We start from the raw sequence: 21,521 nt of genomic DNA on the forward strand, positions 1-21,521 counted from the left end.
TATACATCTCGAATCCCTTGTAAAATTATGTATATTAGATGTTTTGAGTTCGGTTTAGGTCGTGTTCGTTCGTCTTTTATTATTTAAGGTTTTGAGTCAAGTATTTTATGTTTATAGTGTTTTAAATCGTTTGGTGTCTTGAATGTTAAGCTTTAATTCTTTCTATCATTTCATGAGAAGTTTAAGTTCGTTTTGCTCGTCAATGATTACATGATTAGTACACTTAGAGTTTTGATTTTTTTTCATGTAGATGGTGGCTTGGTGGTCAAGGAAAAAAAGGTCTAGAAGTTTCTGTGTGTTACTTAGAGTTCAAGAAAGATATCTAAGATGATTAATCAACAAATAACAAGCAAAAGCTCGTAGCCCCTCCAGAAGCAAGCCACGCCGCGCGACGGGGGTGGCCAGGCCCGGTCGCGGGGCGCCTAGAGCCACTGTTTAGCCATTTTTTGCAAAGCCCAAGCCCGGTTATCGTTTTTTATAAAGGGGATTGCAAACCTAGCCGATTCGAAGCATTATTCCAGCCGATTTTGAGAGATAAACCAAGGTATTGAAGTTGTTTTGGAGCTAGGAATAAAGGATGATCATCAAGCTTTCATACAAGTGTTCAAGGGTCGATTAAGACGGGTTCTCTCATTCTTTATCTTTGTTCTTGTTCATTATCTTTCACGATGTTTCTCTTTTTTCTATGGTTTATTTATTTATCTTTGATTATGACTTTGCTAGGATAGACTTCATGTCTACCTAAGTTTGATGAACATGTGTTGATTTGATTCTTGCTTTGGACAATTGTTTTGATTTTGGATTTCGTTATTTAATAGTAAAAGACTTGATTTTGCTTTCATGATGCATATGAGTATTTGTTATCTTGATTGATTATTAACTATTGCTTCACATAGATCTTTTATCTCTTGATTGTGTTCTTTAGATTTAGGGTTTATGTTTAATCATTACTTGGTGTTTTGATTATTGTGATTGAATGGGCCCATTAAATCATACAAGCTTGTTGATAGTTGGTTAGGGTTTTGAATGTTCTGCTAAATTCCAATAGCTGTAAGGTGAGGAGTTGTTCATGTGTCTTGGTCAATCGCATGCTAGGATAGATTAGTGACAATATTCTTGCTTATTGTGTTGATCCTTGTTCATGATGTCGTGTTTAGCTTATCAAGTTATCTAGGGTTTAATGTTTCGTAAGATTGCTTGCTTTAGATACTATTAATTAACCTTAATTGATAACTGTAAGGAAATCAATATAACTGATTGCTTAATAATCTAATAATTATTCTTTAGGATTTTACTTGATGCGATCAAGGGTTCTTTAGGGTTTGTTAGATGAATACGTTTAGAAATCAGTTTCCATATCATGTTATTTGTCAATTGCTTGATGATTGTTGATACATGGGATTCTTACCTAGGTAGATTCCTTCTCTCATTGGTTTCGATCTTGTTTTTAATTGCTTGTTTCTAGTTTACTTGTTTATTTAATTTCTTAGTTTAAAATTAATTTAAAAAACCCCCTTTAAACATTAATAATAAATAGTCGTGTCGTAAGTCGAGTCTAATTAGTTAATTAACGTAATTTATAGAGTCCTGTGGGTTCGATATTTCGGACTTACTTAGCTTTAGTATAATTGATCGGTTCACTTGCTGGTTTTTGTGTAGTTGAGTCTTAGGTCTAGTTTTTATTGCTTATCTAATTTAGTTAATATTTAATTGACTGTTTTCACCACATCAGTAAGTTTAGTTTGATTATAATCATCGATGATTACTTGTTTAACGAGTTCAAAATAGAATCGACATAGATATTTAGGAATACGAGTTGTAGTTTGATTGAATTAACTTAATTAAGAGGTCGGTTAGGCCGAAACAAGTAAGTATAATACGAAGTTGATTCAATTTGTATAGGGTTGTGTTAGGAACACCCCAAACACCCTTAATAGGCGGTCTATAGTGCTATAGGTGGCCTATTAAGGGGTGTTTGTCTTATATGGTGTACCCGATAGTCCTAGGTTGTCACATATAGGCCGCATATAGCAATATATGCAGCCTATTGGTCGAGTTTGAATAATAATATTAAATAACAATAGTACTAAATATTAATATTAAATAATAATGATAATAAATAAAATAATAATATTAAATAATAATAATAATATTAATAAATAATAATAAATGATATTAGATATTATAAATAATAATAATAATAACAACAACAATAGGCTGGCCCATTTTAATGAAAGGGAGGGCTAAAAGGAACCGTATAGACCAAGTATAGCACTATATGCGACCTATACGGTTCCTTTTAACCCTCCATTTCACCTAAAGGGATCCCATCTAGGCCCCTTATAACCCTCCTTTTCACCAAAAGGGATCCCATCCACACACAAACAAACAAATATTCAAACAAACACACACCCATCGCCATCTATTACCTTTTTTTTTAATTATTATTATTTATATATATTTATTAATTATTATTTAATTATAGTTATTTTTTATTATTAATTACTATTATTATTATTTAATAATAATATTTATTTTTTTATAGATGGAGGACGAGATGGAGATTGGCACGCGCCCCTTACGTCCCCATCAGACGCAGGGCCGACAACCACGTCGATGTTCACGATGCGACGTTTACGACCCCCGACATCGATGACACCATGTTTTTATAGTTTGTATATATAGAAACTCAATATTTTGTATATAATGACATTTTTGGTTTGGTGCATACGAGTATATTGTTTTGTTTTGAAAAAAAACTTTGTTATAAAAACACATATTTGTAAATATATATATATATATATATATATAAAACAATAAAAAAAGAAAATAAAATAAAATTAAAACATAAAACATAAAAAGAAATGGAAAAAACATAAAATATTAAAATAAAAAATATAATAAGATAAAATGGTGGGGTTTTTAGAAAAAAACAATAATGTGTCTAAAATTTCCCTTTGTATATTGATTCCGATAATTGAGGTCCAAGACATCACCTGTTGTAATCGGGTTCGCGATATAAGGAAATTGGGTTTGAGTTTGGATCGGATAAACGGGTCTGGATCTGGGTCACCAGATTTTGATTGGTTATAATATATATATATATAGTTTGCACATTAGTCCCCGGAGATTGAAAGTGGAAACATAATTGGGAAATATTCTGGTTTGGGTTAAAATTGTCAAAATTTGAAAGTTATAAATATATATTATATAATTAATTAAAAATAATATAATAATAGTTAATTTACTCAATAAACGTGATATTTTTATTGATAAAATTTTCCGGACATCGAAATGGGTCGGGTATTTAATAATAATATTAAGAGTTAAGTGTCATTTTAATACCTGTGATTTGGCCAACTACACAACTTTAGTACATATTCTTTATTTTGTGCAAATGGCTACATCAGTTTCAAAAAACTTGCATTTTTTAGTACCTTTTTTCTAACTCCGTCTATTTTTTTCATTAAGTTAGGGATAATTTGATAACTTCGTTATTTTCTTTGTTTTTTTTCTTTTCTTTTGAACACTTATATCTTGTAAACCCTAAATCCCCAAATCATAACATCAAAATCCAAATCCTAAATCCCCAAACCCTTTCTCCATGTCATCATAGGGTATGAATTTTTATGACATTTGGAGATTTAGGATTTGGATTTTGATGTTATGATTTGGGGATTTAGGGTTTACAAGATATAAGCGTTTAAAAGAAAAGAAAATAACAAAATTATCATCAAATTATCCCTGACTTTATGGAAAAATAGACGGGGTTAGGAAAAAAAATACTAAAAATACAAGTTTTTTGAAACTTGGGTAGCCATTTGCACAAAATAATGAATATGTACTAAAGTTGCGTAGTTGGCCAAACCGTATGTACTAAAATGACACTTAACTCAACTATTAATTTGAAAAAATCCGAGTTGTTACACTATGCCCCCAATTTCTTATTTCACATTCTCAGTCACATATTTTGAGAATATTTTAAGTCCTTCAACTATTTAGAGTTGACAAAATTTGCCCGAAAGTTTCGGGATGTTACAATCGTCAACTAAAGAGAAAGAAACTAAATATTGTCACGCCACGTTCAGAGTTCACAGTCTTGTACGCAACAAAAACTGAATTGTTGACTTACAAAGTCAAATTGTTAAAATTACTACTTTTTCTATCAATTTTATAATCCATTTAGGTTTATATAACTTATGGGCTTGTTTGCTGTTTGCATACATACAGGCTTCAACTGGAACTTGGCATCATGGGCTTTGGTTGCTAATGAACTATGACTTTGTGAGCTTGGTTTATTTCTTATTTGATTGAGGTTTCACCGCCAGTATGGAAAGACGCATCGTCACCTTCCTTTGAAGCTATTAATTCTAACTTCATATGCAGGTCCGTATGAAAAACAATGAACATTGTAGCCGTTAATATTGTTTGTTGTTCTTAGAGTTTTGCCATATTTGTCATCTTCATCTTGTTATTTGTATGGACTTGCTTTGAGTTTTATTATTCGTAATGAATAAAACCTTTTTGATTACCTATATCTGACACAAACCTTCCACAATACAATATTGAATGCTATATGATTTGGATTAAGGACAGAGCAAAAAGGGTCACGATAAGGTAATTAAACTACAATTGAATTAGTCCAACAGTCCATGACACACATTCTAGTAATATCATAGCCCAGCCTAGGACGGATTAGATAAAAATACAGTTTATGTAATATATATCCACAAGATCCGATGTCATATCAAGTAATTTACAAAATCTCATGTTATATCAATTAAGATGACATAAAAAACAACTTATATAACTCACGTTTTATGAGAGATAAATTATTTAACATTTGACAACACAAATAATATGAAAAACATTTTTTAAATAAAAAAAAGAATAAAAAAAACTTCACTCTATTTAGTATACATTAAATAGTTTTGAAATCCATACAACAATAGCTATATATTTTACTCACAAGTTTCTTCAAATAATAGTTTTGAAATCCACTAAACAATACTTATATATTCTACTCACAAGTTTATTCTAATAATAGTTTTGAAATCCGTGTAACATTTTACATATTCTACTCACAAGTTTTTAAATTACATAAATGGTACTCCACACACATATTTACATATGCTACCCTACAACTTTCATTTAGTTACGCAATTAATGCCCCAACTTTTTATTATATTAACACTCAAGTTTCATTAACTGTGCAATCAACTCCACAGCCTTTAATAAAATAACCCTCAAATCCCATTAAGTTACACAAACAACCTACAAGTTTTTAATAAGGTACGAACCGAAACAATACATACCAAGCTTTTGTAGCGTCCCGCCGCAATATGTGAGTTTACAACAGCTAGTTATATTGAACAAGACAAAAGAACTAGATTTACTATTAAGTTACCTAATAAACAATTTTGTGTTTTAGAAAAGATAAAACTTATACAATCCAATGTACTGTTTTGCAGATATTCTTTTACATCAATTACCATATTTAATTACTCTTAATTTTAAAAATTTCACCTTAATAACCAAATAATAATAAACTCCCGAACGAAACAACAACAATGACACGCAGATGCGCGACATTAGCCACCCCGTGAATCATAAACTAATCGAAAGCTTCAAACACGTTCGTATCGTAGAGTACATGTTTTAGTCGGTGGTGCCGCAATCACATACAGTAGCCGCGGTGATTGTTCGCCAACGACATCAACTTTCACATAAATAGAATATCAAAAGAAACAGAGCAAAATCCAAAAAAATCAAGAGTTACAAGGCTTCAATCGATTCAAACGATAGCTTAAAAGAATACCAAATAAATCAATGAAATCCATCTTCCCAATATATATATACTTACAATAATAATAATAATAATAATTATTATTATTATTATTATTATTTATCTACTTAGTTTTTTTTAAATGACAACAAAATATCTAAATGAATTAAATAATTTTCCACATTAGAAAAAACCTACATATTATATATATATATATATATCTTCCTTCAAAATTGACCTAAAAGTAAAACAATAATCGTAACGTTTATAGCCGGTGTATAATAATAATAATAATAATAATAATAAGCCTGTAAGGTAGCTTCTTCATCAATCAATTCAATCGGCAGCAATGGTGGGCGAAGGGAATAGGCATCAGATGATGCAAAAAATATTCGGAGATGAATCGGAAGGAGAAGAAGAAGACGTTGAATCGGAGCACGAGTCCAATCGGCAGCCTGATTACGCATCCGTACGATCCATTCACTCTCTCTAATGCTAATTGTTATTAATTGCCCTAATTATGCACCTTTGGATCGTAATTTGGTTAGTTTTAGGGTTTGAAATTGGTAATTTAGGTTAGGGTTTGGAATTGGTACTGCACTGCTGAGTAATGTTATTAACCAATTGAATATGTTAACAGAAGAAAGTTATGCTTTTTTACTTATAATAATGATTTGACACTGCTCTTAATAAATTGTGTTTTAGATGAATTATTATTTTGTGTAGTGACTCGTGTGTAAACGATACAAAGAAAAAGTTTTTTAGTTACCTAAATGTGTGGAAATTGAGTATCTTTTACTGTCACGGCACAGAGAGATAGTCTGATTCGCAATTATTGTTATTAAAAGCCCTCGCTTCTTGCGCCTAGGCCCGCTTTCTAGGCAAGGCCCAATATATGTGCTTTTTAGTTTCTAGGCCCTCGCTTATTGAAGCTGGCGACACCTCTATTGGTATTGTTAACGGATCAATACCAATGATTATTTGAACCTTTACTATTTATTACTTTTTGAAGTTTTGATTTTTCTATTTTAAACATTTTGGTATTTGAACATTTTGTTATTCAAGTTTTGGAATTGAATCATGACCTTTTAGAACTTTTGGTATTTAATAGATGATATTAAATGTTATATAGTAGCTTTTGTTTATATTATATGAAGAATAGTATTAGTTTTCTAATACATAATATATATTTATATTTTTATTCAAGTGCGCTTTTGTTTTTTCTTAGGCTCTCACTTTTTTTTGCGCCTAGGCACCTTGCCCCTTTGATAAATATGGTTTATAGCATCAAACTATTTGTTGCTTTATGATGTTCAATATTCATTTTTTACAGAACTTGTTATGGTATAAAAGGTTGTTAATCGAATTGTTATACACAATGTATTATTACCTTTTACATTACATTCTGGTAGAGTGGTAAGCACGCAATGCTAGACAGTTGATTGTATCGGATTTTGTTTAGTCAGTGATTAGATATATTCTCTATTGCTGTTTCTGTATTTTGTTTGAAGTTATAATATTTGTATACCAGATTTATCGTTAGATAATATCAAGGTTTCTTTAATTTGTTATATTTTAATATATTTATGGCTTTATAGGTATTTTTATAGAACAAATTAACTGATAAACTTTAATTTTATGGATACGGCAATTTAGTTTTCCATGGATACACATGTCTTTTGTCTTGAAAGTTAAATTGAGGACTCGTGTATGTGCTATTTACAGAAGAAATATACTTGGATTTTGTATACTTAATGTGATAGAATTATCTATTGCATTTATTACATAACGGCATAAGTCTCATTGTAGAAGTATTATCAGTACAATTGTTTTATTCATGTATATCCTTTGTTGACATAGCTTAACTCTTTATATTTTTAGATTATATATTCCTTTTTATATAACAGTATATTGTTCAGTTATAGAAATTTTGTTTGGACTACGAAATACTTATTACTTAATAATAAAAAAGAATCTTGAAAAGCTTGGAAACCAGTTGCAAATGGCAATTCTGTATATGGATAGAGCAGGTCACGATTGCTGGCATGTTTTAAATGTCAAAAAACCTGATTGAATATACTGAAAATTGTTTTGACAATCAATTTATAGTTGGTTATTGGAGTATCTTCGAACATTTTATTTGTATTTTAGGATGTTGTAAAAGCAAAACATACAGGGCTGTTAGTGAAAACTTTCATATACTTGGATGGCCTGTGTATATATTAACCCAAGTTCCAATTGTTAATAAATGTGACTCGGTGACTCATAATTACGTTGTACCGGTGTCACGGATATATGGTATTAGGTGGGCGCTTGACATCGGTTGAGAATTAACTTCAACCAAGTAAATCTGGCAACGTGTTACCTTTGAAAGACTGTTTTTAGTATGAAAATAAGTTAGAACTATACATGGAGGTAGACACATGAATCTTATTGTCAATTATCATTATTCAGTTAGAAAGAGGGACTCTGTTGTTTTCTTCTGTTTTTTTTTTATTGTGAGTTTGTGTCGGTTTCATCACGCGAAGCATGTTTATGGTTGCATGTGACATGGTGGGTGTCAAATGTGTCGTAGCTGCACAGCCTCTTTTTATATGTGTTTTTTGATCAATTTAAGTTATTTTTTGTGATTAACTTGATTAAAATGAAACATTTACAGGATGACGGTGTGAAGCCTGAAGGTGAAGAAGTGGTAGATGGTCAAGGTGAAGCAGAGGCTGGTAGTGAAACAGATGGTGAGTTACATGAAATGGATCAAGAACACATGGAGAGTGAAGGTGAAAGAGATCAAAGCTCTCAAGAAGTTGATCTTGAAAATCAAAGAGAAGAAAGTGTAGGCAAAGATTCTGCAAGTGACCAAATTGGCCAACAAGGTGTGACAAGTAGGCGCCGAGAGGTTGTTGAGAGTGAATCTGAAAGATCAGAGGAAAACCAATATATGGATAACGCAGAGGAAGAAATTGATCAACCTAGAACTCCAAGGTATCATTCTATAAACGCAATTTCATCTTTCAAAGATTTTTCGTGATCATTTAATGCATCAGTTTGTTTGCTTATTGCTTAAAATTAGGTCACCTGACGAAGAGAACGAAGAGAAAGATGAAGCTCACATATCAGAAACAGCTCCTGAGATTCGTGATGTATTTGGTGAATCAGATGATGAAGAACCAGCGGAATATGAAGCTGTTCAGAATAATCTAGATGAAGATGCAAATGTGTGTAATTATTATTAAAGAACAGTTATTGTTATATTATTTCTAGAATAATTTTAACGTTTTTTCTTAATAGAGATCACCTATGGAGGATGAAGGCTATGAGAAAGACCTTAGACCAGAGGATATGTTAGCTGATGAAGAGGGTCGGTATGATTCTGAAGAGGATACTATTATTAAAGCTAAGGAGAAACCAGTGGGGCCCCCTTTGGAGCTAGGGATACCATTGCGACCCCCTCCTTCACATCCTGAAAAGGTGTGTGTATATATATAGTACTTTTTTAATGTGTCACACTTACTTGAGAACCAAAGTAAGCTTCTTTTACCTTTGCCTGCAGATGAACATGATTAAAGTCTCTAATATTATGGGAATTGATCCTAAACCGTTTGATCCAAAGACATTTGTTGAAGAAGATGCGTTTGTTGCTGATGAATCTGGGCATAGCAAACGCATTCGCTTGGATAATAATATTGTTCGGTACAGGGCTGTTAGAAATCCTGATGGAACAACATCTGTAAGTTGATTTTAGATAAACAAACACAACTTCACTCTATCGATGATCTCATGCTTGTTTTAAATCTTTTTTCTTGTTTTGAATAATCATTTTGTAGTATGAAAGCAATGCACGTTTTGTGAGATGGTCAGATGGCAGCTTACAGTTGCAAATTGGAAATGAAGTTCTTGATATTTCAGTGCAGGATGCACAACATGATCAAGCTCATCTTTTTCTAAGACATGAAAAGGTCTGTAAAACATGTTTCTTTCTTCACGGTAGCCTTTTATATACAATATTTTTGCTAAAATGTTTTATGAATTTTATGAAAAATATACAGGGAATACTTCAGTCACAGGGGAGGTTGTTGAAAAAGATGAGATTTATGCCTTCATCTTTAACTTCTAATTCTCATAGATTGCTGACTGCACTTGTTGACTCAAGACATAAAAAGGTGTTTAGGGTCAAGAAAACTGTCACTGACATTGATCCTGAGAGGGAGAAGGAGCAAAAGGAGAGGGTCAGTTGAATTATGAAAAATATATAATTTAATGAAATTTCTGGTTAGTAACTTCCACTAATCAAGTTACTGGTTTTTTAGGCTGAAAGTCAAACAATTAGGGCTAATGAACTTCTTAGCAAGAAAAAGGAAAAGGTGAGCCGGAAGTATACACAAACTGTGCGTAGGGAGCGTCAACTGTCACCTGGTTTCTTAGAGGATGCACTCGATGAGGTAATTTTAATTATGTTTCAGTCATTTAACTATTTAAGCCTATAAACATGTTTATTATACTAAAATTTAGGGGTGTTAAGGAAATCCGAAATCCCCCTCAAAAAAAGGAAATCCTAACCGAAACCGAAACCCGAGTAATCCGATCCGAATTCGTATTTGGATATTCGGATCGGAATAACTAATTCAGATTCGGATAGGGATTTCAGAAAAATTCAGATAGTTTGGATTATTCGTATATCCGAATAATCCGAATAAATAACATGTGTTTTAATTATTTTGAAGTTTGGCTTTATTCGTCTACTGTTTTATTTTTAGAATTATGATGGATCATGGACTTAAATAGACTTTTGTTTGAAGTTTGACTTTTCTTTGTGTATGTTTTATTTTAAATTTTTCGGTTTGTATTTTTATTTAACTAGACGTTTGTTTGAATGTTTGTTATACTGTTTGTTTCGGCTTATTCAGATTATTTTGGATTATCTGAATCCATCTGAAATCAACCTAGATCGGATTCGGATCATATTTCGGATAGGGTTCTAAAAATTTCAAACCTAACAATTCGAACTGAATAAACCAAATAATAAGTTACCTGATCCAATGAACACCCCTACTAAAATTCATACTACATGATTATCAGGATGATGAACAAGATTATTATGATAACCGGCGTTCTGGGTCACGGCGCCGCTTTGAGGATGATCTGGAAATGGAAACTCGAGCCGAGAAACGTATTATGAACGCAAAGAAGGTATATAAGTTAAAAACTAATATAGTTTTCTTTTAATTACTGTTTTATTAAATGTCTTTTGTAAATAGTCTCAAGGATACAAAGATACTTCTAGAGGCAAATCATCCCTGCATTCCATGAAACAATCTAGACGCCCGATTGACGAGTACGAAAGTGAAAGAGAAGAATCTGAGTATGAAACCGAGGGTGAGGAAGAAGAGCGGTCTCCACCACGTAGGCGGGCTGACGTGGCAGACCGTTATGATGATGATGAGGAAGATCAGTATGAGGAGGCTTTGGCTGATGAAGCATCAGAAGAAGAAACAGTATGTGTTTTCTTTATCCTTCATGGCTATATAAAAACTTATATTTTTATTATTATCATCTTTTTTAATTTTTTGTTTTTTTATAACTAATATTAACATAGGAGTTTAAGCATAAGGCTTCAGGAAGCAGTTTCAAGCGTCATGAGGTGGAATCAGACGAAGAATCTCCACCAAGAAAGGCTGCTGCAACTCATCGTCGAAAGGCACTTGTTTATGATAGTGATGAAGAATAAAATATACGCAAGTTGGTAAGTAATGTCGTTTATCCAACAAATGTTATAAAACTGAAATTGTTGTGATATGTTATCTTATTTCTGTTTTTTTACAAACATTCTAAATATGCAGATGTGGATTCTTCATAGAACCGTAAACTTATCAGAACAATGCAATTTATTGAAGACCACAATAGATCAACAACGCAACTAACTGCGCATATCTTTCTTCTGTTTCTGCTCGTAGCAGTCGTGTGTTTCTCGTTGTTTTGACGGTCAACATATTTTAAATTATAAATTACATAGCTGGTTTCTGAAGTTTTTCAGTAGCGTCATATGGACAAGTTGTTTGTACTTTCTTTCTATATATGATCTTTTCGTGATATTTGTCGCTTGTTTGGTCATTATTGCGTATTTTTTTGTTCTTGACGACTTGACTTAAATCCTTTACCTGTGAGAATTAGTAAGACACTTGAAAGAAATAGTCACCGGTTTAGGTCTTCAAGTAATGCATTCTGCTTAATTTGGCCCCTCGGATATTGATGCTAGATGATGGGGCCATGATGCCATCTACAAACTCAACGTGTGGTATGGCATGGACGGTTACCAACACAGATTAGTCAGTTACAAAGCTGGGGTGGAAGTAAAAAGGGTCTCATTGACTTGGGTCAATTAACCATGTGCTTGTCGAAAGTGACCTATGTGGTCACCTTATTGTGTCAAGTTTATTGTTGTAGTTTGGCTCGCCATTGGCTCGTGCAGAAGTGTAACAAGCCAAGCCAGCTTTACTAGTCTCGAGCTCAGCTTTGGCTCGTGTGTAGCACCTTAAACAAAGCCAAAGGCCCAAAGCTCGGCTCGAGCTTGGTTGTGTAGTGCGAAATTAATACATAGAAGTACAAAGGAGTTAAAACTTGAAAAATACACTAGGCTTGTTGAGGCTTGAGATGCTTAATGACTTTGCTCGTGTCATGTCATATTATGATTAACGGATAAATGATAAGCTTGCCCTCCGCTCATACTGCATACACCATCAGAAGGCGAGTGAAAAGCTATGCAAGTATAGTGTGAAAGAGAACACACTTGACATAAATGTCAAGCTTGGTACCATCTCAACAATCATCGGAACCATCATAGGAGGTTTTGTTGGTTGATCCGGTATTCTGAAAGTTTAATTTGGTGCTTGAATATTCGGTTTTTAGTGCAAATGCTGTTTGATCTTCAAGTTGGAAGCCAGAATAAATTCTGTTCTGAATTAGTTGTAAAATCAAAATTCATAGGCCTTGTTTTGGTACCATTTGTAGGATTGAGTTTTTGCACACTTAGCTGATTTATGCTAAGAACTCAACTGATTTGAAAACACAAAGTTTTTCGCAGCAGATATCAAAAGCTAATTTAGCCAATAGACTAATACTCTTATGCAGTGAAGAACATTAATCGTGTTATTGATGTAGATGTAGATCTGTTAGTCTTACGATCAAAGTTAATAACCAATATGGTCGTTTTTACACCTGAAACCAAGTGAACCGTTTTGAATTCATTTTGGAGCTTGGACAGGCTGTGAATGATGATGATCTGCTTACATTTGTTATCAAATTTTTTAATATTATATTTATAAAGAATATACACCAACAATTTTAATTTTTTATAAAAACATGCTACAAACATCAAACAAAGTCGTTTTAACCGGTCCATGACAACTGATATGATTAGCTTTTCTGAAAATCGTGGTTAATCATTCAGTCAGTCACATAACCGGCTAAACAAGGCCATGAACACCCCTACAGTATACAGTCAATGAAAGTAAAAAGGTTAACTGCAGAAAGGATCATGTTTTGGTTCAGCGTGTTAGCAAAGGTACATAATAGGTTCAATTTAAGGTTTCTCAAAAGTAAAAGATCAACCAAGCCCCCCTTAAGTCTCAACATCCAAAAAACAAGCTGAAAATCAGAAGATATGAAAACGAAATCTAACAAGCAAGTTACATATTCTATCTTATTTACATAATTTCTTATTCCCAGTCTGCATCAAAAAACCCGGCATCTCTCATCTCTGAGTAGTAAGCATTATCTAAAAGCAAGTCTTCCTCCTAAAAAATAGAACAATAATAAGACGGGCATGACAATAAGTAGTCAAAAACCTGCTTTTATAAAAAGGGGTAGCAGATGCCTATGAAATTATAAAATAAATACAAGATCGGTCACCTGGAAAAAATCTGCCAGGAAAGTGATGTACAGAAACGGGAGGTAGAGTGTGTGGTAGCAGATGCCTATGAAACTATACAACCTGTAAATACGAATTGGAAATGAATTATAAGATGGGAACTACTTGTTAAAATGCGAGTAATCTTATTTTATTACCAAATTCCAAAGCCGACACTACTAACACCTAATGCACACGCGAACAATCCAGTTCCATGAACCATAAACATGACGACAGCATAGTTATAGAAGGCTGGTCTGGCTGCGTAAGCAAAAGATAGCGGTGTAGTTAGAAAACTGAAGGTCAGTCACCAACAAATATAAGATAATGTAACTTAAAAATTTGGTTAATATTTGAGTGAGAGTTAGTTGACTCACGAGGTAACTTGTCTCTCCATTTTGAGTAATGCACAAACAAAATATAGCCATAAGTACATGTCAGCAGTAGTTCATCAAATGTCCACATGCCCCATTTTCCACCATGACTTGGTTCACCATCCATGAAAAGTGGTACACCAAATCCGAACACAAATATTGCCTGATAACGAAAAGTAAATAAAAAGGGAGCATAACATAATTATTTCATTTGCAAAGAGATAGTGTACAAAGTTAACAAATTTCAATTAATATAATAGATATTAGAGCAACATAACTTTTAAGAATGACCCAAAATTGAAAATAGGTTACTGAAGTTGAAAATCACTTACTGAAATTGAACAAGTAAACAATTAAACTGCATTCGGTAAGATGGTCAAAACTCAAAACAAAACCGCACACTAACCCCAATTTATTATGTGTCTAATAATCTTCTAAAAAATATACATATAACTGACCTTAAGAAGTATATCTACTCCAACAATCAGCCCTGAAATCATGAAAGTATGAGCTAAAGTTTCCAACCCAGTTGCATAGTTTTCCTGAAGTAAGAAGGCGATCAAACTGATTTCTAGACATAGCGATCCAGATTCTGTCAGCAATGACAATAAGTTCCACGAAACCTCCTTCCCAGAAGTGCATTGCCATGCCTGAAAAAACACAAATTCAGGTATTAACACCACTTAAAAGTCAAAACATAAATCAATACATCTTGCAGACCGGATATCAAGCAGGAAGAACCAGTTTTTCTTAGCCAATATAAAAACTAAAATCAAGAAATGAAAGACTAATTGGTAGGATTAGTGGAACATGAAAACTGAAGCACAAACAACTCATTGCAATATATGAATAATAATCATCTTAAGATTACACCAACATCCAAGGGATAAACTTCTCATGCTCTACTATACTTATGTTATACAATCACTTTTAGAAATGACTATTTTTTTATCCATCATTGCAAGTTTTCAATAAAAAATATAAGTTTTTTCTTTAAGAAACATTTAGCTTGATCAATTAGTTACAGAAATTGTAGTAAAAACTTAACTCTCGGACAGCCAACTAACTGACACTAAGCAAAGTGCATGGCTCGGCTCGGTTTTGGGCTAAAACCACAATTTCGGTTTTTGAGTTTTTAAAAATCGTTTGGTTACGATATTATCGGTTTTTCCAGTTTCGCCATTGGACTTGAAAAATTTTGGGGCGAAAACAAATAGTTGACCAAAAATAATGAATTTAGGCCTAAATTTATTTGTTAGTTAATAACTTACTTGATCATATACATTTGGGCTAAAATATTTGGCTATGCAGTCAATGTCGGTGCTCTGGCGGTTATCGTACCTCTAGCAGAATATTGGTACCAATAATATTGACCAATATATGACGAAATCATGTATATTTTCCCGATATCAGTTTCTTAAGTCTTAATTTTCAATTTTTAGTGTTTTATGTCTTAAATCAGTTCCTACTAGGTACATTTGTTAGTGTTTCGTAAGTTGCAAAAGGTTAATTTGTTAATGATAGGAGACTATACTGAATTGAATTTAGTGTTGATTTGCGTGATATCAAAATTACCGATATCTCAAATATCAGTTTTCCACATTAACTGCATAGATATTTGGGCTAAATTATATAAATTACTTGTAATCCATAGAAGTGAAAATCACACGCAAAACAGAAACCGAACCGTCGGTTGTTGTTTCGGTTCGGTTATATGGACACATAAACCAGTAACTTGACAAGTCGTATTATTAATTTAAACAACAAACTACCTGAAGTGAGCACCAGGCGAGATTAAGAATGGCAGAGACCCAAAGCAGAAGGTAATAAGCAATCATAACATGTGATCTACGATGACTCAGCTTCTTGACGTTCTTGTTGAGATAAAACCCTAGGTACACTATAAACAACGCCGCCGGGATCGACAGAGCGGCTGTGTAAACTACTCCATGGCATTTGTAATCCGACGATGATGATGATGATTGGAATCCGGTATCGGTTATTGCAGATATCGGAGTGAGCGTGTGATTGTCCGTCATGATTGACCGATCATGGATTGAATTGAAACGCTAACCTAATTGATTTTGAAACCCTAGGATTTGGGGATTCTACAGAATCGACAGCTGATAAAGACTATACGAATACGGTGTCGTTTAATAATAATAATAATAATAATAATAATAATAATAATAATAATTTGGGAAATAGCTTAGGTATTCAAAAAAATCCCAAAAATGCCCTAAAGATTCCATCGGATTTTTTAAGCTATCTGGTGGATTTATGTTCTAGGCGATGTAATAAACAATCGAATCCAACAGTTCATTTTTAAGCTATCTGGTGGATTTATGTTCTAGGCGACGTAATAAACCTAGATTTTCAATTCGGAGGTTTTTTATTTTGAGTTTTAAGCGATTTACACTATGGATTTGCTTGATTTTGTGGAGATATAAGAAAGACGAAAATAGAAGTTGGTTATGGAGGTTTAGGGTTTGAGAGATAGAAAAGGAAGAATTACGTCGAATCCATTAATATGTTGACACGTGGCGTGTTTTAAAAGATTCACGAATTCTGTAGGATCCAACAGAATTGTCAGGCCATTTTGGGGGGTTTCTTGAAAACCTAAGATATTTCTTGAAAGTGTTGGTCAAACGAGGCTAGTCTATTCGAGGAATTTTCCTAAATAACAATAGGTTAAAGTGATCGGGTATGTGAAATAACATTAACAGACCTTAATGGCTTAACTTTCAAAAACGTACAAGCTTTTATGTACAAGCTTTTATTTTAGGTCTTGAATAGGGGTGTTCAAGAAATCCAAAATCCGAATAAAACCGAAATCCGAACCGAAATTGAAACCCAAATAAACCGATCCGAATTCTTATTTGGATATTCGGATCGGATCAATCCGAATATCCGAATAACTAATTCGGATTCGGATAAGGAATTTTAAAAAATTCGGATTGTTCGGATTATTCGGATATTCGTTTAATCCGAATAAAAAAGATGTTTTTAGTTGTATTTTCCGGTTTGGTATATTTATTAGACTATTATTTAACTTTAAATTTTAGTTAAGAGTAATTCATATTTTCCGGTTTGTATGTTTATTGTGATTCTAAACTATTAAATGTTAGGAATAAAAAAATAGAAAAAAAATTTAGGTTTATTTCGGATTATTCGGATAATTTCGGATTATTCGGATATTATCCGAATCCGATCCGAATTGAATTCGGATCGGATGAGAATATTCCTAATTCGGATCGGATTTCGGATAGGGTCCAAAAATTTTCAAATACGAATAACCCAAACCGAATAACCCGAATAATCCGTTATCCGATCCGATGAACACCCCTAGTCTTGAAAGCCAAGCCGCTAGATTTTACTACAAACTAGTATTAACACCCTCGCGTTACGGCGGAGTGTAAAACAGTGTATTTATACATCCACTCAACTCGAAAGCATGAAGTTACCACCATCACCGTTACCACCTTCGGTCAACTTCCCCTCACCAGCGCAAGTAACTTTCATTAACAATTAGAAAACCGAACAAAAAGTAGACGTAAAAAATGTTGAAGCACAAACGCTCGTTGCGTCGTGCTAACACACAAAAATTAGACTAAAGCGTAATATATAGGAAAAATAACCAAGTCAACTTAACATCTACGCGTTGTGACGGGACTGTTAAACGGGAAACATGGACATAAAACCGATGAACCCCACACACACGCGCGTAGCAGCGTGTTAATTCGTTAAATTTAGACCGAAATGTTAAACAAAAAAATTGTAAAAGATGAAAAGTATACGAGACCAAAGTTGAAAGTGAAAAAATGTCGGGGGTTAAAACTAAAAAATATTTTGTAACATATTTGTAAACTATGAAAAGCGTTTGTGCCAAAAGTATAAAAAAAAAAAAAGAAAATTAGATAAAATGAAGTACAAACTTAGAAGCTCAATGTACACACATTTAATGCCAACTCCTCCCAAATTTGTAATTATATAAATTATACAAAATGGAAAGCAAAACTGGATAAGTTTGACACCAAATTATCAAAGTGGAAAGCAAAAGTGTTGTCTTTCGGGGGTCGGTTAACACTCATAAAATCGGTGTTGGGTAGTTTGGGAACATATTATTTCTCTATTTTTAAGGCTCTGGTAAAGGTACTAAAAACACTAGAAAGCAAAAAGAAGACGATTTCTATGGGGAGGTTCAGAAGAAAAACAAAAAATAAGTTGGGTCGCGTGAAAAACGGTCATTCTCGATAAAGAACGAGGTGGTTTAGGAGTTGGAAGCTTGAAGGTTGCCAAGATGGCCTTCCTAGCTAAATGGTGGCCTCGTTATAAGAATGGAACTTGTTCTCTTTGGGTAAAAGTCATTACCGCAGTTCACAGAGGTACCCGTAAATGGGATTCCATCCCGCTTAAAACATCATTAGGTGGAACATGGAAGAATTAACAATACACATCAAGAGGCAAGCGTTGTAAATGTGAATGTGTTGGAGAGATTAAAACTTCAATTGGGAGTAGGAGACAAAACCCTTTTTTGGCTAGATTGTTGGGTGGGTGAATTACCATTAAAGACTTTATTCCCGTCTTTATTTGTGTTAGAACAAAATAAAGATATTTTGGTTAAAAATTGTTACATTCGAAATGATGACGGTGTACAATGGGTATGGAGATGGAGAAGAAATCCGACCACGACGCAACAACAAAATGAACCGGTATGTTGTTTAAATTTGATTTCAAATGTTCCAATTTCTACAAATCCGGATTGTTGGTTATGGAAAGGTTTGGAGGGATCAACATCGTCATTCTTGGTGAAATCATTAAGATGGGAGATAGATAACTATGATCATCAAGTCATAAAATCAACTTTTTGGGTGAAATGGGTCCCTATTAAAGTCAATTGCTTTATTTGGAGATTACTTTTAGACCGGATTTCTACCAAAATGGCATTGTCAACAAGAGGCATTATTTTGAGCGACTTAAAATGTGTGTTATGCGGTCTTAATGATGAAACTTCACAACATCTGTTCCTAAATTGCAATGTCGCCAAATGGGCTTGGTCGATTATTCATGATTGGGTTAGATTACCAAATCTTGTATATTTTGATTCGGTGAAAGATATCCTCGATCTTCCAAGTAAGCATAGAAACAATAAAGAGGAATGTCTAGCTATTCAATCTATATCGGCGGTCACGTGTTGGATAATTTGGAAATCAAGAAATGATTTTATTTTTATGATATTCCTCTTTCAGTGTCGAAGATGGTAAATGATATAAAAGTAACATCATTTTTATGGGTGAAGAACAGAAGTAAACGCTCAAGCTTGGAATGGGAGAAATGGTGCAAGTTTAGTTTTGTAAATTTCCCATTATAGTTTGTTGTATGTTTTCGTCTTGTAAGGTTTATTTTCTTTTCTTGTACGTTGTTGGGCTTCTTGCGTCTTGTTAGAAACCCATTTTCTTCTTTAATATTATTGGCCTTTCAAAAAAAAATTATACAGCATAATTTCACATTGTTAATAACATAAATAACGAACCAGGTTTCAGAAATCATAATTTAAATTGTGGATATGAGGTCTTGACTTTTGACTGCAAGATTTAAGTTTTTCACAAATCCGGTTTAAATAGTTTAGCAAGTTCCGGTTCAAGCCGCTTTCATCAATAACACCCGGTTTTAAAATAAAATGAAAAAGTCAACTCACATCTCACGTCAAAAGCAACATCATCCAAATCTAACAGAGTTAACTATTTATTTAACTGAGTTTGTTATTGGTAACAAAAATGTAAGTTGATATTGTCACCAGTTACATTGTTAGTTGTGATTATTATTGGTCAATGACCAATAGTTTGGATTAACAAAAACTAATTTTCCTTTCTTTTTTTATAAAATCTAATTATTTGTAGCATGGATTTGTATGTTCAAATGACGAATTGGTCCAAACAAACAAGAAATAACGGCCAAAAGGACACGATTCAGAAAACGAACAAACCTGGAGTGAAGTAACAAGGTCCGAAATGGGAATGAAGCAGCTTGGTCCAATGAAAAAGTGATGAACAGCCGAAAGAAAGAACGAAGCCAGAAGAAATAAAGATCAAAAGTCACGACGAGACTTGAAGATTAAAAGAATGACAAGATCCTAGCAAATCTTATGGGCTGTAAAGACATTGTCAACTAAACCTTATGACCCATAAAGATTTCCAGACAAAGCATTAATGAACATACACAAGAGTCAAAAACCTATAAAGCCTACATGTGACACTTATGGGTTGTAAATAATCTTATGACCCATAAAGAACTATCGGTCATTATTACATCTTCAAAAGTCATCGTCGGCGCAACCATTTTCAAGAAATCCAGAACAGATAATATCAAGACATTTGGAAGCGACACTTATGGGTCATATAGGTACGTGGCCCAAGGATTGTCGGTAGGCAACAAGATCCGAATATATGGAGTTAAAGATAAGATCTCTGAAAAAGTTACTTTTATAGGTTATAAGAACTCTGCTCAAAACATTACGACCCATAAATATTCCAGATTTTTGCCTATAAATAGCCGCTCGCATTTCAACATAAAGCCATCCCACAATCATTCAACTCTCATAAAAATCCTTGGTTTGTAAAGTTTTCTTTCTATTTTTGTTTAATAAGCCATTAGGGAGGTTCCAAGAGGCTCGAGGAGGTTTAGAACTTTTGGGGGTTCTGAAGTTCTTCCCGAACATCATATGTCTCTGTTTTGTAAGTCTAATTTGGTTATGTTAATTGCTATGTTAGGGTAATAATCAACTAATTTTAACATCAGGGCTATGTTTTGTATCATGATTCGAATGTGAAATAATTATGTGATTTTGTTGAAAGATTTCGTTTGTATAATTTCTTGATATTCATTTAAATCCTAAACTCTGTCAGTATTCCAATTAGTTTGTTAATGAACTTGATCAATTTATTAATATGTTATGACGTTCTTCAAAGTTAAAATATGAAACATGATTTTAATCTTGATAACTAAGGATCAAATAACGGTTTTGCGTTTTTGGCTCTAACTAACGAACTGCGTTTAGTTAGACATAGATGGAAGGAACGTCTGAACGGCTTGACGTTAATCAGAAGCATGAAAAATCCCTTGTGTCGGAACTATTTGTAATAAATTGAATCTTTCTAAGTTAATTCTTTTATCTCGTAATTATCTGCTAATCATTCGTACGGCCATTAACTAGTTTTATGCTTATGTAATAGTTTGCACAAACCCCCCTTTGTTACGAATACTTGCTCTAAAATCGATCTTGTTCTAAAGACTAGATTCCAACGAAATTCATTTGCTATTGATGTCCTATCAGTTACCGGTTCAGCAAATATCATAGTATATATGTAAAACGTAATGTGATGTAGGTGTGCAAAATATTTAACTTTAGATATGTCACTTATAAATTTCAGTTCATTGTACTTCTGTTTTTTGATATATA

At 33.2% G+C, this 21,521-nt stretch overlaps 2 protein-coding genes across 2 annotated transcripts; one reads left to right on the top strand and one right to left on the bottom strand.

Moving 5' to 3' along the window:
* The first annotated feature begins 6,134 nt into the window (after positions 1-6,134).
* LOC143617507 (protein LEO1 homolog) lies at positions 6,135-11,902 on the top strand. Its single transcript, XM_077090042.1, has 12 exons — positions 6,135-6,254; positions 8,445-8,767; positions 8,856-9,000; positions 9,074-9,253; positions 9,336-9,512; positions 9,610-9,741; positions 9,832-10,011; positions 10,093-10,224; positions 10,862-10,972; positions 11,041-11,277; positions 11,379-11,525; positions 11,623-11,902. Exons 1-11 carry the CDS (start codon positions 6,135-6,137, stop codon positions 11,508-11,510), a joined length of 1,869 nt encoding a protein of 622 aa, XP_076946157.1. The 3' UTR covers positions 11,511-11,525; positions 11,623-11,902.
* A 1,543-nt stretch (positions 11,903-13,445) lies between these two features.
* On the bottom strand, positions 13,446-16,142 carry LOC143617506 (protein CANDIDATE G-PROTEIN COUPLED RECEPTOR 2-like). Its single transcript, XM_077090041.1, has 6 exons — positions 15,835-16,142; positions 14,521-14,712; positions 14,066-14,225; positions 13,847-13,949; positions 13,691-13,772; positions 13,446-13,575 (listed from the first exon to the last, which is right to left on the bottom strand). Exons 1-6 carry the CDS (start codon positions 16,099-16,101, stop codon positions 13,498-13,500), a joined length of 882 nt encoding a protein of 293 aa, XP_076946156.1. The 5' UTR covers positions 16,102-16,142; the 3' UTR covers positions 13,446-13,497.
* Between the last annotated feature and the right edge of the window lie 5,379 nt (positions 16,143-21,521).

Source organism: Bidens hawaiensis, unplaced genomic scaffold, assembly GCF_021521415.1.
Source record: "Bidens hawaiensis isolate Kalapana, Puna unplaced genomic scaffold, B.hawaiensis_p1.1 tig00055163_1, whole genome shotgun sequence".
Lineage (NCBI taxonomy): Eukaryota > Viridiplantae > Streptophyta > Magnoliopsida > Asterales > Asteraceae > Bidens > Bidens hawaiensis.